Genomic DNA, 17,104 nt, shown 5'->3' with positions numbered 1-17,104 from the left:
TGGGAGTGAATCCTATAGAATTTAGGTATAAGGATTTTTAACAAGTGTGAAGAAAGTCTATATAATCAGCTAATCTGTTCACTAGTAGAAGAAAAACATTTTTGATTACAGTAATTTTCACTGTCCATTCCTTCTAATTTTCATTTTGTTCACTTTCACTGGTTTTAGTTCCTAGCCATGGCTGTGTGTGTCTCTCTGTGTGTGTACACACACACTTAACTCAGACCAATGGTTCTTGCACCTTATAAAGTAAAATGCAATCTTTGGATGCTTGTGGTAGAATAATTTGTTCATCATTATCATACTTGATTAGTTGCATCAGAGTAACACAAGTACTGTCTGGATATTGTCTTGATGCTTGAGATGCTAGATATTAGTGCAAAGTATTTAAAAATGGTAATACACAAAGCAAGCGCGTGAGCAAAGGGGGACAGGTATGGATAATAATAATCTGCAATATTGGAATCCCATTATCGCCATCATGACTTCTCCCAATGGTTGCTTTTATGTTATTTGGGGGGGGGGAACCACCACATCTCATAAAGAGGGAGGGAGTGATGAATACGCAGCAGCACCCATTGTTGCTGTTCTCCCACTAGTCATCCACTTCTATGGACATTTGTACCTAGATCTTGTGAAATGTCTTTACTACATTACAGAACACTTCTGTTCAGCTGCCTGCTTAATATCAGTGAAAGTAGCTTGAACTTTTTCTTTGATAGCATCCATGTCCATATTCTGGAGGTTCTGAAGCTGTCCAAAAATAGTATCTTTGTCTTCTTCCTCTTCCTGATCCTCTACTACCATCTTCTGGAGGTCTTCTGGCAAGTCCACCTCATCTCCACCCAGTTGGATCTGAGTCTCATCCAATTCACTCTGAGAAAGGAAGTGGCGAAAAGCAAAGTAAAACAAGAACTCATAAATATGGATAGGAAGTGTGTAGCTCCCATGCTAAATACAATTTTTAAAATAATACCTGTGTCAAAATTCTAAGACAAGGAAAAGTAAATTCTGTAGGCCAAAATAAGACATTTCAGATTGGTGAACTGTTCTTGAAGCAGCAGTTGTTTGCAAACTTACCTAGGAGTTCTATTGTATTTAACAGTTCTTGTGTCTTAATGAGCACGCATAGAAGATAATATTGCATGTGAATTTGTGTGGGCCCTCTTAAAAACCTAAAGTATGCATTCAATTAAAGGCAAAGGCATTGCTGAATGCTGAAGTTTAGCAATCAGTGTATTTCTGTAGATTCTCCAGATTCTGAAATGTGATGTTGCAAACAAGAAAATGTACAGGAATGCATATAGTAGAAAAAAGTGAAACAAAACTGATACATTGGTGAACGAGCATGCAAACATGTTTTTATGTAAGTAAAATGTTTTGTAAAAAACTATATTAGGGACATTTATTTATTTATTTATTCTATTTTATACGGCCACCCATCTCATGAATGGGACTCTAGAGAACTAACAACATGTTAAAACAAAAACAATATTAGCTAAGAATAAAAAACCAACAACAGTCACCAAAAATAAACCCAACTAAACCATTGACAGAGAACTCTCAATGGGCCATCTAACCTCCTGGCCCCCCAAACCCTGAAGCATATCCAGGTCTTCAACACTTTACGAAAGGCCAGCAAGGTTGGGGCCAATCTGATTTTGGGGGGGGCATATGCTGTTCCAGATGGTGCTTTTACAAGAAAAGTGCATAAAAGTACTATGTATTTTCATGCATTTTTTACAATTGCAAAGGGTTATAGAAATAGTAATGGAATAAACCTGAGTTTGAGAAAAAAAGAAACCGGGCAAGATCGAATTTAAAATGAGAGATTTCAAGAGTGGAGACTTGATGGAGAATAATCTCCGTCTCTCTAGGAGAATAATCCAGAATATGTAGTTCCTTTCATAGACTACACCAGGACCAGCACTGCAGTGGTTCTTCTTATGATTACAGGAACACTGATTATGTTAAAACATAGATTAGTTCTGCCCAGCCATGCATAAAATCCAGGGGAAAACCAGGGGAAATATAACGTATTTGCTCATGAAAAGTCTGCGCAGAGATGGAGGAATTCAGTTTTAAAAGGACAGTGTAACATGGCAACTAATCAAACTTCCAGCTCCCCAGTTTTTAAATTAGACACATCTTGAGTCCCTTTTTCTGACACCTCTCGTTCAGTCCAATACTCTCCTGTAACAGTCCAAAACTGTTTCCACTACATCATATCACCAGACAGCACAATTCTTGGTTATGGACAGATAAAATTCTATAGAAATGTAAAATGTGGAAATGAAAGTGTTCTCTTAAAGTTACCAAGGCAACCTTCCATTTTATTTGATACACGTACTCACTTGCAGCATGTAAAAGGCATTACTGTTCATAAAAAGGTAATGACTCCCTTGAGTTGAGCTGAACGTCCTGAGACTAAATGGATATCTAAATGCATTTTTACTTGCAGCAACAGAGGAGTGGTTTGACACAACCTGTGTGTCTTTGCAGTTATTTCAGAGGAGAAATTGCAAAAAATCCAATAACCTTTCTAGTCTAGCCTTCTCACCACCCTAACAATGATGGTCACCAATATGGTTGGAAGGGGGAGGAGAAATGTCAGGATTCCAGCTTGGACCCATTGAATCAGTCAGGTGGACGTCAAACTTGAAAACCCACCTCCTTAGATGACTCATCTTTGGAGAGAACTCATGTATGGAGATAATGATAGCAGGTGGGTCCTCATCTTTGGAGAGGAGGATGAGATTGAAGAAGAATCCAAAGGAATCTCGTTGCCTTCATCAACTGACTAGGATAGTCCAAAGGTGGAGAGATGCAGACACACACATTTTCAAGAAAGAATCCTGGAGGTGAAGGTCCACTTAGAAGTCAGAACTGCTTCTCCATTGGCCTGCATTCTGGTTATAGCTGCTATAAACTTGCTGTGGCGCAGAGGAGGCTTGTAGCCTCTTAGATAAAGCTCACCACTGGAACCTAGTCCAGTGGTGGGAACAACATCTTCACTGTGAGAGTCTCTGCTTCAAAACCTAAGAAGGAATTATGGGACTCTAATCTAATTTGTGCCTTGGCCTAGCTCTTTAATTAAATCTTGGGCACTTGGAATTTACACTGCTGTTTTTACTGATTGTCTGCTAAGCAACTTTTCTGGTCCATCTCTTGAGTAGGTTTGGTTACAGAAAAGACTTACATTAGTATGTCTCACTTATCTTCCCCACACAGTAGCTTCTTTGCAAGAAAGGATACCCCCTTCCCCAATGTTTTGCCCATGAGGTTTTATAAAGCCTTTTTTTTTTTTTTTGGTCCACAATAGCAAAGGCAGCTACTAATATCACCTGATAGATTTTTTTCAGATGAACTTCATGGTTATGCAAAAAAATGTAAAGTAGCCTTTACCAATGTATTACTACAGTTTTCATGTGCTAGACTGCAACTGCAATGATATACACAGAACATGATTCTGGACTACATCAATTTCCAGGTAGCTGGTCTAATGGCTGGGATGGGTGTTATGGGGTCTGTTACCATTTGCTGGGCACCAAATTGGGAAAAGTGGTATCAAGGTTATAGCTTTTCTTCTGTTTGAAGTGAATGTGAAAGCCAGCTGTTCCAAGCAAGCTATGTTATAAATTGGGGTCACCTACACTGCCTTCCCTAAAATGCTGTCCTAGAGATGTGTTGGACCATACTTCCCACCAACCCCAGCTGTATCTGGAGAATTGGGGAGGGGGGAATTACTCATAGGGACCTCTAAGAAATTGCAAGATTCCTCTGAAAGCAGCTGACATCTTCCTTTGTATCTTCAGACTGTGGTTTGCAAATATATGCTAGAAAGAAACAACTAGTTAAGGAGCTGCTCAAGCTATTCTGCTCTTGAAGGACATCTCTTTTCATGCAGTGAGCACTCATTCTCTTTCTCTCTCTCTCTCTTTGACCTACTTTATTCAGATCCACAGTTGCTAACTCTTGTTAGTTTTCAGCTGCTCTTGGTTTTGGAGATGTAGTGATGTCTGAACTTCCCCCACCCAATCTATACCTACAAAGATGATCACAGTTCAAAACAGTGACCCCAAACAATATGTTACTGTTTGGAAAATGGACTAGTTCCATCAACAGCTGAGGCCTATAGAATCAGCAAGTCTTATGGCTATATTTTTAGTTGTTAGTTCATGAACATATTGCTACAATGCACTGGATTGGGCGGCATGACACCCTAATATAATTTGTGTAGCATCTGTGCTAGTGAGAGAAAGCTATGATTATTCCAAACATTCAAATGAAAATTTCCGTTTTGGGGGGCGAGCTTTTGAATTTTTGTTTATATATCACCTATTTAGATGGTGCAGATGCAGTTACTTTAAGCCAGTGTTTTCCCATTTGGGCAACATCCAAATGTGTGGACTTCAACTCCCACAATTCTCAGCAATGGCCATACTGGCTGGAGAATTCTAGGAGTCTAAGTTTACACATCTGGACATTGCCCAGGTCAGGAAAATGGCTTTAACAAGTCTTCCCTCCCTTAATACCCTCAAGATGTATTGTCTTATTCCCCTAACTTCTAACAGCCAAAGTCCAATCCAACTGGTGGGCACCAGGTTGGGAAAAACAGCTGTTGGGAATCTGATGGTTTGTACTCATTTACTTTGCAGCATTAATCAAATATTTAGAAAACTTAAACATACTGGACTTGACACCCCTAATTTTGCAAAAGAATATCCTACTTGGAACAACATACATTCTACAATGATATCTCCATTACTCTTAGGTCCTTGGATAGGATCTAAATCACAGTTGATCAGAGTGTTATGTTTATTTGGATGAATAGATTAATAGAATAAGATAATAATGACACCCTAAAGCACCTACAAACTAAGTCTAATACAACGTTAGAGAGACTTGGAATTTGTCTGGCAAATAATAAGAATATGAGAAAGGAAGTAGTTAACAGAGTTTTTATATCAGTTATATCTGTCCATATATCAGTTGTTATTACAGGCAATCTTTAATTAATGACTGCAATTGGGACCAGAATTTCCATCACTAAGTGATGCAGTTGTAAAGCATGATGTCATGTGACTGCACTGCTTAGCAACAGAAATTCGGGCATTTCCGGTTGCCATCATTAAGTGAATCACTGCGGGTCATTAAGCGAGGAAGTCATGTGGTCGTCGTTTGCAACATCCTGCTCGCTTCCCCATGGACTTTGCTTGTAGGAAGCTGGCAAAGAAGGTTGCAAATGGTGATCACATGACCACGGGGATGCTGCGATTGACGTAAGTACGAGGACTGGTCTGAATCAAGAAATTGGGTAGCATCCTTAGCTGTCAGTCATGCATCTGACAGTGCTACATTTTCATAAGATGAATCTTCAATAATGCCAATGTCTTGGGCATTTTCTGTTAGTAAGGTAAGTGAAAGGTGCAAATTAGTATCCTTCCATCTATCCATCCATACACACATGGACATGGCTATGGACACAGCCCTTAACTTTAAACAAGATTTTTTGTGTAAAATGGGAAATCTATTCTTCACCATTAGGTGGCATTGTGGGTCCTAAACCATGATCCCTGCATCTTTTTACTTGAGCTCCTGTGATTGACATAAATAGATCCATTAAATGTATTCAGTAAAGAATGAAATCCCATTGGATCCATGTAATGAGTGCAAGATTTTTGTTGGGATACACAGCTCTGAAGAGACTCAGATCAGATGTTCTTATTCCCCTCCTTCCCCCAGCTTCTCAGTAGAAGAAAAAACAAGGACTCTCAAATGTATTTCTGACCCTCTTGTTCTTTGTTATCCAGCTACAATTTCACATTCTAATTCTCCCCAATTTTCTATTTTCCAGTGTTCAATAATGCAAAAATGTTTTCTTCTGTTTTATGCAATTAGACAAGAGGAACAAAATGAGTAGTAAACTAAGAAAAAGGCTGTTTCCATGATTTTCTCTAAACAACCCAGTCCTTCAGTCTCAGTTTTACACATTATTGTAAATAAATCTACTTCCTTCAATGCTAAAATATTTAGGATATGAAAGTACTGAGAATGCTCCCAAAGGCATGTGAAGAGTGTCCCTCTTTGTGACAGAATAACCACAGCTACCAGCCTGTCTGTAACTAAGGACTTCTAGTATAGAATTCAGGACTACGATATCTAGCAATTAAGGCATGTAGTCACGGGGATGGCTGTGAATTTTGGACATAATCCTCTCAGACTTAACCAGATGCACACGTCCAGTGGCAGCATCTCTTCAAAGCTGCTGCATCATCTTTCAGGCATGTGCACTACTCTGGAAAAAGATGCAGCTATTTTAAAGAGGTGCTACATTCCTGCCTGCTACATTTCAGAGCATTTCTTCTGAATCATTTTTGGAGCATGCACAGCTTTATTACATAGCAGATATTTCCTACCTTTCCAATTCAAGGGAAAAAAGCAAATAGATCAACATGGTAACTGTCACTTAGGAACAAACTATAGGATTCATGGATGAAAACATCTTCCCAGTGACAAATCTTTCCTGACACTCCCATTAATAGGATTAATAGGCTCATTAAGGACATGTTTTGTCATATAAGACTGTTCTTAATTCCCTTAAGCTTCATGTCTTGTACCTTTCTATGGCCTCATACTACGGCCTCGTAAGTACCTCTTGAAATATCTGTATGAAATGTTTAACAGGCATCGTTTTAACCACAGCACGCTGTCTCCATTTTTATGAGATAGCAAACTATTCTTATTACATTCTTCCAGGAAATTCAAGATAGAATGATGTGACCAAATCCATTTTATCTCCAGAGAGGCTAGGTTAAGCTGAGGACTAACCTCAGGTACCCCAAGATCTACTCACTATTCATTATGCCTCTTTATACAAACCAGACTGTATGTGTCTTCCATTTAAATCACTCCTTCCTGATTCCTGCATTATTTGCATTAAAGGATTTCAGATTATTTCCTCTTGGGAGAAGTCTATAACTCTCAGAGGCTCAGCAAGGGCTTTGCATGGAAGTTTGGAAACTATTGGATGTTACCTGCCTAATTCCCAAAGAGAGGAAATCACAACAGTTGTAGCCCCAACATATCTGAAGGGCACAAGATTCATATCTGAAGGGCACAAACTAGGGAAGAGATGGTGTAGGTCAAGTAAGGACATACTGGACTTAAGACTGATCAGCAGCTACTCTAATGTTAAGCGTCTACTTCCCGGATACACATGACATAGTAAAATAAAATAATTTTTAGAAAGCTTGTAGGATTGCAAAATCTCAGGCAAGAATGCTGAAACTTCCTAAATTCTCCCTGGATTCTCGGGGGATTTTGGTGGTCTTGCATGAGATGTTAGCAATTTTGTGGGAGGGCCAGATGATGATTCAAGAGTGCTCAATAACACAGAGACGTCAAAAGGGGTTGTAATCCCTGTGTATGTCGAAACCCAAGGGGCAGAATTAAGTTTGCAAACAAAAAGACCTACCATTTTTTTTTCTTCACAGATACATTATTATACAGATCAATAGATGCTTTCTCCCTTGGTACAAGTTCTTTTAAACATTTTCTTCTGGAAGGTGTCTCATTTAAAAAGGGTTTAAAATAATTCTGATAAAACAGTTCACTACAACACTCATATAGAACTTTAAATCCACTTGCATATAGAAATGGACTAAGAAAAATGGAAATTTTCCTAGTAAGCTAAGGACCGTATGGAGATTCTGAGGAAGACACAGAGGTAAAAAGGAAGATGGAGGATTAAGGATTAAGGTTCTTTGGACCAACTGGAGAAGTAGGAAATTTCTGGAGGTTACATGAAAAAGGTGTCACCAAAAACAGGGGGCCATTGCCTTGCACCATCTGGGAACTTCACCCCTCTGTGTAATTTCATGCAGCCCTTGGGTTAGTTTCCCTATGCCAGCAAGCAATTCAGAGTTTTGGCAAGGATTGCCTCCTGGCAGACATTTGGGCAGGAAAGATGGCAGAAGGGGAGAGAAGGAAAAAAATGAGGGGAGGGGAACATAAGAATGTCTCATCTCCTTTTGACTCTAATAGCCCCCCACAACAGAGGCCAATAAGAAAAAGTCTCCCCACTCCAGTCCTAAATCATGCCAGCATTTGGCTAAAAGCATCTTCAAGGAGTTTGAAATGTGCAATAATTTTGTACCATATTATAATTGTTGAGATGTATATACCACATTTTCCCAGGAGCTCAGCTCAGTGCAGGTAATGTTCCCTCCTTTAAATTTTCCACACAACAACCCTCTGAGATAGGTTGGATCGAGACTGGCTGAAAGTAACCCAGGAGTGGGCATTTTGGCTGAGGGTGGATTTGACCTATTATTATTACAAGGACCTTGATTATTACACCCTTCTGACTGGACCTGCTGCTTTATTTCCATTTCCATCTCTACCACATGGATTTTTGCAATACAAATATGGTGCCAGCATTGAAAGGTCCTTCCTGAAAGGATACATAAACCTGAGTCTGGGTGGAGTGTCATCTGCCAGATCCGAAAACCGCCATGAAGGTTCTTTTCTTAACTTTCTTAACTTTTTTTTAAAGTTGAGCTTTAATATGTGCTTCTCTAAGGCCCTGAGATAAAGTCTTTTTTTTTTTTCCCCCCTTGCTGCTTCAGTAATTGTGACCTTAAATAATTATCTCTGAAGTTCCCTCTGTATTAGTGATTTGTTAACTGAGATGTTTGAAGGTTCATCCTCACCAGGCAAGGGTGTCTGCAGAGTGTGGTCAAAAAAGTCAAGATGGTGGTCACACTGGTGGGATTGAAGTTCCAATCATTATATGCGTATATAAAATGGGTGGACTTCAATCACACTGTTGTGGCTGTCATCTTGACTTTTTTGACCACACCCGGCAGACACGCTTGTTACCATGTTTCCTAATTTCATTACTGTTACTTGATCTATAAAGAAATTATACTGTAAAGCTGCAGAGAGTCTTCCAAGCTTTTAATGGGGTTATTGCTTTAGATCAGTGCTTCTCAACCTTGGCAACTTTAAGATATGTGGACTTCAACTCCCAGAATTCCCCAGCCAGCATGGCTGGCTGGGGAATTCTGGGAGTTGAAGTCCACATATCTTAAAGTTGCCAAGGTTCAGAAAGACTGCTTTGGATAAATGCCTGGTACCTTAAAAAAAAAACATGAGGAAAAATTTCACTAGGTAACTGCTAGGATTCTCCTATTCAGTCATTAGATTTATTACAAAGCCAGACTTCACTGAATATGTGGGTCATCCGGTTGTCAACTGCAGAGGGACACTGGTTTAGCGTTTTCATCTACATTCGATGCTAGGAATATGCCTTGATTTTGCTCAAATGCTGAATACGAGTCCTAGTAATCGTCTTTTGAGAAGGTTTCAGGATGAAAAACAAAGTTAGTACTGAGCAGAAAAATTCTGCCCTTTTCTCCAACCAATTCTCATTCAATCTGATGAAGGAGAATTTGCTTTTGAAACGTCTTTCCAAAGAGAAGATTATTTTATTTGGAGAAATGCAAATAGGGCTGCTGCATTTAATTAATTACAAGATGCCAAGGGCTTTATGCTAATGTCCTTCTTTCCATCCTTAATCCAATCAATCCAGTCACTCTGTTTCAAATCTGGGAAAATTTGTAGATAGACTTATAGGTAAACAGGCCTCTATAGAAAAATATTTTAGATGTATTATGTATGCATTTTAAATTGCATGCAATGTTCCTTGGCTGGCACGTTCAGCATATGTCACATATCGTGTTAAATTTCTGGGTCATAGAGAAAGGGCAGAAGAGATAAACAGTAAAGCAGTTACATCAGTGTTTCTCATCCTTGGCAACTTTAAGATGGGTGGACTTCAACTTCCAGAATTCCCCAGCCAGCCATGCTGGCTAGGGAATTCTGGGAGTTGAAGTCCACCCATCTTAAAGTCGCTGAGGTTGAGGAACACTGAGTTACCTGAATGCTATATGTTCTCAAGTGTATGTATGTATAAATGTTATTTTTCACAGAGGTCTTGCCTTTGGAAGTCTGTATTTCTCTCGCAAGTGAACCCGCACAACAGCTCGTCCGGCCTTCTTTTGCACAAAAGCTGCGTCTCTTTCCATCCTGAAGGCATAAATAGGAGGTTTTGTAATAATCAGCTGAGCAGTTCCAGCTAAATATCAGGCTGGGGGACACCCTTAAGGGGCATCCAGAAGCAACTGTCAATACAAGGCCTCTTCACTGACACCAACCCTGAACTTTCTTTTTGGAAATGTTCCTGGACAAGGGACTGCCATTTTGATGTCCCACAATGCCCCAGAGTACTGCAGACCAGCAGCATTGTGGTGGCTCCTGGATTCATGTATCTGGTTAGAAGGTCCATCAGTAGAAGGAATTCTCAAAATCTGGAGGTTTATTTATTTATTTAATTATTTATATTGACTTATATGACTGCCTGTCTCATCAGTGCAACTCTGGGTGGCTAAGAACAATTAAAGCATAATATAATATATACATACCATTCCTAGCTAACTAACACCACGTAGCTCCTGAAAACACCATTCACCAACAGCATGAGGTCAATTACTCTCCTGGCCTCCATGCCTGGAAAAACTGCCAGGTCTTCAAGGCTTTCTGCAACGTGAGCGGAGTTGGGCCAGCCAGACCTTGGGCGGTATGCTGGACATCATGAGATACACGTATAATTGCTCTTGATGCTTCATTTTGAATCAACTGAAGCTTCTGATGTTCTTCAAGAGCAGCCCCAGGAAGAGCATATTGTGGCAATCCACTCAGGAGGGTGAGTAAAGCATGTACAGTGCCTCTTCATTCAGGAAGGGACACAATTGGTATACAACACAAAGTTGTGCAAAGGACCTCCTGGCCGCAGCTGCTACCTGCTTTTTAAATAGGAGCTGTTTGTCCAGGAGGACCTGAGAATTGTGCAAACCCACCCAGAACTAAGGATGGAAAATCACCAGACCCAGGAGGCCCTAACGCCCAAAGCCATTCTGTCTTGCTAGGGTTAAGCTGAAGCCCGTTCCTTCCCATCCAGACCTCAGCAGCCTCCAGGTACTGAGACAGAAATGTCTAGTGAATTTTTATTGCCTTTCACAACCCACCCCATTTGCCTTCTGGATAGTACTGAAAATGAAGTTGTTCTGGAAGGCGTACTATGAATATACACTGAATATTTGCACTCTGTATTTTTTTAAAAAAAATCTACCACCACCATTTTTTCTTTCTCGGGATGATGGTGGGTAGAAATGCAGTAAATAAATATATTTGATTTCTGCTTATAATGTGTAAGTTTTAATATGATATAATAAATAGGTCACTTCCTCTTGGAACCTGACCTACCTGATATGGCTATTATGAAGCTAAACTGAAATAATACTCCATGAAAGGAAAAGATCCCTTCAAGCTGAAATGGACTCATGGTGACTCCATGGGTACAGTATAGTACAAAAGTGATTTGCCATTCCTTTCTTTCAGGATGCATTTCAATTTCCCAGTCTGGGGAATCTTGGGGTAGTCTTCCATCCAAGCACTAAGCTGGTCCAATTTTTGTTGTCTTTTTTCAAGATAAGCCAAGGTCGGCCAGGTGCTGTCCTCTGCTGTGATGAATCCTCTATACCAGTGTTTCTCAACCTCAGCAACTTTAAGAAGTGTGGACTTCAATTCCCAGAATTCCCCAGCCAGCATGCTGGCTGGGGAATTCTGGGAATTGAAGTCCACACTTCTTAAAGTTGCTGAGGTTGAGAAACACTGCCTTATACCAGTGTTTCTTAAACTATTTCTCCCAGGACCCCTTCCCACTTTTAAAAATTATGGAGGACCCCAAAAGAGCTTTTGTTTTTTAAGGGTTATATTTATTGATATTTACCATATAAAAAATTAAAATTGATGCATTCACTGCCGCTACTGCTTCTCATGATTGTTTGATAGGATTTTAATATGGTGTTATTTTTCAATACAGGCTGGCAAATAATTTTGATTTTGTTAACCCCTGAGAAGGACTTGGGAGACCCCCAGAGGTCCTAGGACCACACTTTAAGAAACACTGCTCTATACTGTTGCAATAAGAAATAGTAAATGCTTCAGTGATTTATTAGCATTTCAAACTTGGACCTCCTTTTTGAATTTTATCTTCTAGACACTCCTGCCCCATCTAACTAAGAGAAAACATGTTTTTCCTGGTGATTGTGCATAGATGCCCAGGTATTGTTTCCACCCCCAGGAAACATCTACAAATTAGGACGAAGGAACATTCAAGATGATTCCTTCACTTAGCTGCAGAATCTTACTCTGTATCTCCAGGAGATAATGGGACCTGGATAGCTGCTTTGGCATTTACTCGAAAGTCAAGCCCAGAACCATCTCTTTTCTAAAGTTCCTAATTCTTGAATCTGGAAGGAGCTAGAGTGAGGGGAGGAGGAAAATGGAACCATCCAGCAAAATGCAGCGGAATGCACCAAAATGGGAAACATGATTTGAGCTATTGCAGGAAACAAGAGAGAGACCACATTTTTAAAACACTGTTCTAAAGGAGGGTTGAATGCATTCTTGAAGGACAGGATAATTTCCCTCTCCATTTTGGTTTAGTTAGCTTTTGATAGCAAAGAATCACACCTAGAATGTCAGCCTCCCTATCTCCACCTTAAAATCATCTCTTATACTTCCTTCCCCTAAGAATGAACTACATATGTCAGTGTTGTCCAAACTTGGCCACTTTAAGATGAGTGGACTTCAACTCCCAGAATTCCCCAGCCAGCCATGCTGGCTGGGGAATTCTGGGAGTTGAAGTCCACTCATCTTAAAGTGGCCAAGTTTGGACAACACTGACATATGGGGTTGACAGTTGTTGTGGCCCAAAACAACAGTAAAATTCACAGGGAAAAGTTCCAACCATGGCAATTACTTTGTAATAGCTAATACAGCTTCTGTGCACAGCGGCATTTTACTTCTGGGTATGAGATGTTGAAGATTAACAGAGAGGGAAGACTGTTGTTCCTTCCATATGGTGGGAAAGCAAATTCTCTTTCCATGGGAATGTCCATTTGACCTGGGTGGATTTAGAATGCTGGGGGTGGCTGTGGAGCCCAGGCCAGTGTTTATGGCCATTCTCAGGCCTCCTAATGAGTTTATGAACCGAAATGAACTGTAATGACAAGTCTATGGTTGTGAAAATTGGTCTCATATTGTCTGCTATAGTTGTGTTATAACCGAGCCATTAGTTTTATGGCTAAATAATATTTACGGTATTTGGATATGTATCCTTTAAACCCTTTGTATGTTTCTGAAGGGGATATTTTAATGGTCTTGCTATGGCCTGAACACTGACAACATAATAGGAAACAGGACTACAAGGGGTTTACTCCAGGCTATGACCTTGATTCATCTTGCAACCTTTGGTAAGTCATTTAATGTCTGTGAAATTCAGTACATTCAGTGGCAAAACTGATCTGTTAGAAGAAAGCGGGGGGAGGGCTGAGTCTACACCTACTATTAAACTCCCTGGAATGACTAAATCACCCACAATACATAATAGCACTTTTCTCTCCTGTGTCCTATCCTAGGTATGAAGTTTAATTCCAGACTTGGAATACCCTAATTCTTCTTTTGACTAGTGGAAATATAATTTCATTTTGAATTCAAACTCATTCCAAAGCCATGATGGAAAGAGATCTTCATTAAAAAATAATGTAGGACAGCCATCTTAGTTTATGATAGCCAAAAATCAGGAGGAGTCTGGTAGCACCTTTTCAGACTAACTCATTTTATTAAAAAGCATAAGCAAAATTGGTTAGTCTGAAAAGATGCTACTAGACTCCTGCTTCTGACCATTAAACTCAAGTAGCCATAGTAGGAAAAGAGTAACTTCATTAATGGTGTTTGCTCCATCCAAATCTTGAAAGATACAGAAGGTTTTTTTCTTCCCTGGACACATTTTTGCTTCTTTTTCCCATGCAAGAAAGAAGTTCCCCTTAGAATTTCCTTCAGGTCAAGGTCCACCTTGTGAAAAAGGCTGTTTCTAAATATAGCCCTGGTCAGTCAAATTCCTTAGGTCATTAACCTCTCACCTCTAATCATCTTACAGTGTAGCTTTAGCTCAGCATTATGTAATTGATCATTAGTGAAATGATGTCCTAGAGACTTGAAATTCAATTATTTTTGTAGCTACAATTGTGGCTGAATTTAATGCTTTATTTTGTTTTGTATGGCTTTGTAGGTTGAGTACTAATACTGCATTGCACATTTCCTAAAAATACTAATTGAAATTTAAAGTGTTAATTTTGTAGGTAGTCCTATATCATTATATAACCATCATAGTAATTTTTTTTTTTTAAAAAAAAGAGCACAGTACTTTAGGTTTTCAGAGGCATACTCACATAACCTTTGCCATTAATTCTTTCTTTATGTGTGTTTTAAAATAGAGTAAATCTAACTTTTGGTGATTTAACTAGCTTACACAAACAAATCTAAAAAACACCAACAAAGGCAGGAAAAGAAAAATTCTAAAAAGGATTTGATCCAGATGAGCAGTAAGGGAGACTGTGAAATTCCATACACAAACATGCTTGTAACTGTGGTTCTATTTAGGAGAAATCTTGGGCATCTTAAGTCTTTCTCTTTCCCCAGCCTAGAAGTCTGGAAGAAGAGGAACATTCAAAGGAAGTGGTGCCATGGAAAATTAGAAGTGTTTCGGGAGAATAAGTAGTGGCACACACCCTTAACTCACAGGCATTAAAGGCACCTCCGTTTTTTTGGTCCTGTGAACCCAAACAGTCTGAACCGGTTTACACACTGAAAACATGGGAAGGTGCACTTACTTCTCCTCTATCATCTGCTTTTGATACTCCTCGTATTCCTCTCGGGTCATTCCTGCCGCCGTAGCTGGGTCAGTAGGGGCAGCTTCCTCCTTCTTTTCTTCGCCCCCTCCATGAAGCCCCAGATTTTTCACCTGGTTACTCAGCACGTTTTTCATTAGGAAAGCCATGTTCTCGTCTTTTTCTTTTCACCTTTCCAAATGGGAAAACAAACCCACACCACGAGGAAACCCACAGAGACACGGGAAAAGAACGCACCAATCAATAAATGAAATTTCAACAGCCCTGAGCCGCTCTTGTAAGGCACCGTATTAGGGAAAACTCTATGCCAAAAACAGTTCGTCAACCCTAATCTGGATTAAGGCAGTGCACTCCTTAGCAGCCAGAGGCAGATGGTTCAGATTACCAAGGGGGAAAAAAATCATTAGATTTTGTCTTTACTTTTTTATTAATACCTTAAGCTAATTTTTATTCTTTCAAGGGTGGGGTGGGGTGGAGGAGAGAGAGAGATGAGAGACACTGAGATCTAATTTTTTCTTTTGTTCTGACACATTCAGGCATAAAATAAGCAGATAATGGCTCCATTGTTTGAATTCTAATGGTTAGACTTGGTTGATTATGTGAATTTTGTGGAACCAGGTCAACAATAAATCAGGTTAGATAAACCAAAGGGATTTGAATGGTTGTGGAAGGAGCAGCAAGAGTCTTCCTTAAATGAGAATCAATCCTTTTATTCACGGATATTGTTTTGTCCCACTGAGCACCGGATTTCCTTTCAGTCTGTTTTTTCCAGACTGCCGAGTGGTTTGACCGGTGATTGGAAAATAATACCAAAATTACACTAGAGCAAGATCCTACATCTCTCAATAGTGGTGGTGTGTAAAGATTTAGCACGCATTCTAGGATTTCATTAATGACAGCTAAGAACCACTCTGGAGGTCTTACTGCAATCACTTCCTATTTACCATATTCTCCAGGTCAGATCAAGAACATCCTTTATCCTGTCAAACTCAGTGGCTGTGTTCATGTGATATATTGAACCACAAACTAGCCAATCATACTTTAACCTATACTGTTAAACCAGCCAGTGTGGTTTGTTTACAGTCTGGGATCTTATGCAAACCTTGAAGATTGGATGGAGCATGGATGGAGCAAAACAATGGTTAACCATGGGTAATCAAGTCATATGAGCACAGCCACTTGGATGGGTTCAAGGTAAGGCATTGTGGGAGAGAGATGTGAGACACACCATTGTGTGACCCAATTCTCATAAATGGGGATTTTTAATTTGTAGTTGGAAATAGAGGGTTTCTTGATTGAAAGCAAGGCACGTGCAGAACAAATACAGAGAAATTATGCCGCCCAACTCCCAAAATGAAAGCGTTCTACAGTTCCTACTAAAAACTCATTTGGAGGTCACTTAAAAGACAGTTCCACCAGAAGCCATCACCTTCTCTTCCTCAGGCGAGCCAATCCCTTCCCTCTTAACAGTACTTCTCTATCCTATCATGAACAAATGATTTCATTACAATATTTAAATGGAAAAATAAAATCAAATATGGGGAAAATGGGTAATAAAGTCACACTAAAATCAATCAGAAAATTAGTTTTCTCAAAAGTATTCAACTGAAAGGAATAATTAATGGACATCATTTATTGAAGACACTGTGTCGTTTACTTACAATTCCTCCAACACTATCTAGAAAGATTTAAACTAATATAATGTAGTTTTAAGGACATGCGGTATAATTTCCAAATTATTTTTAGAGTAAATTCTTGATGACTCAACAAAATAGATTAGAAGGGAGTTTTATACAGCAGAGTAAGTTGAATCTTCATGTTCAGATCTCAAGTCCTCTTTTCTTATGTTTAAAAAACTTTCAAGACAGCCTGTTGCATTTACCCAAAATTTTGTACAACATTGACATTGTCCCTTTGATTTTAAATATTCTTTAAATATGGTCAGTGTTCTTAGTTCATGAAATCTTACAAGCTTAAAATGAATGTATTTGTTCCACTTGAAACCAGTTGGAACTTAGGAGCAATTCTTCCACAAAACAGTCAAACAAAAGGTGATTTTTCATTAATAAACAAACATTTGATAGGAGTTTTCTCAATGTTTTGTAGGATATTCTTTAGAATCAGAGTTATGGCAGAACCACTGTGTTTATGTCTTTTTAATGGACTATAAAAATCAGGCTGTGTAGGACTTAGGATCTGAAAAGGCAAAAGCTGCATGGGAGTATGCAGGGTGCCCATGTGGCATCTTTTGGCTACTCTTTAAAGCAGCCATGTCTTTTCATGGA

At 39.4% G+C, this 17,104-nt stretch overlaps 1 protein-coding gene across 1 annotated transcript; it reads right to left on the bottom strand.

The window, feature by feature from the left end:
• Nucleotides 1–648: 648 nt before the first annotated feature.
• Nucleotides 649–14,968, bottom strand: CPLX4 (complexin 4). The gene is made up of 3 exons (XM_007421710.2): nucleotides 14,802–14,968; nucleotides 10,005–10,092; nucleotides 649–876 (listed from the first exon to the last, which is right to left on the bottom strand). Exons 1-3 carry the CDS (start codon nucleotides 14,966–14,968, stop codon nucleotides 649–651), a joined length of 483 nt encoding a protein of 160 aa, XP_007421772.1.
• Nucleotides 14,969–17,104: the final 2,136 nt, after the last annotated feature.

This window comes from Python bivittatus, unplaced genomic scaffold (assembly GCF_059951505.1).
Source record: "Python bivittatus isolate LINGU-HERP-01145 unplaced genomic scaffold, Pbiv_v1 ctg000570_np1212, whole genome shotgun sequence".
Lineage (NCBI taxonomy): Eukaryota > Metazoa > Chordata > Lepidosauria > Squamata > Pythonidae > Python > Python bivittatus.
The sequence above is the reverse complement of the archived record's forward strand: the minus strand, read 5'-3'. Positions and strand labels throughout refer to the sequence as shown.

Bases quoted from the DNA above. Each gene is read 5' to 3' on its own strand.
- CPLX4 (XM_007421710.2), bottom strand. From the start codon at position 14,968: ATGGCTTTCCTAATGAAAAACGTGCTGAGTAACCAGGTGAAAAATCTG. The intron at 10,093-14,801 runs GTAAGTGCACCT...TTATGCCTTCAG, and splicing joins AAGCAGATGATAGAGGAGAA to GATGGAAAGAGACGCAGCTT. The intron at 877-10,004 runs GCAAGACCTCTG...TTCCTTTCTCAG, and splicing joins AGAAATACAGACTTCCAAAG to AGTGAATTGGATGAGACTCA.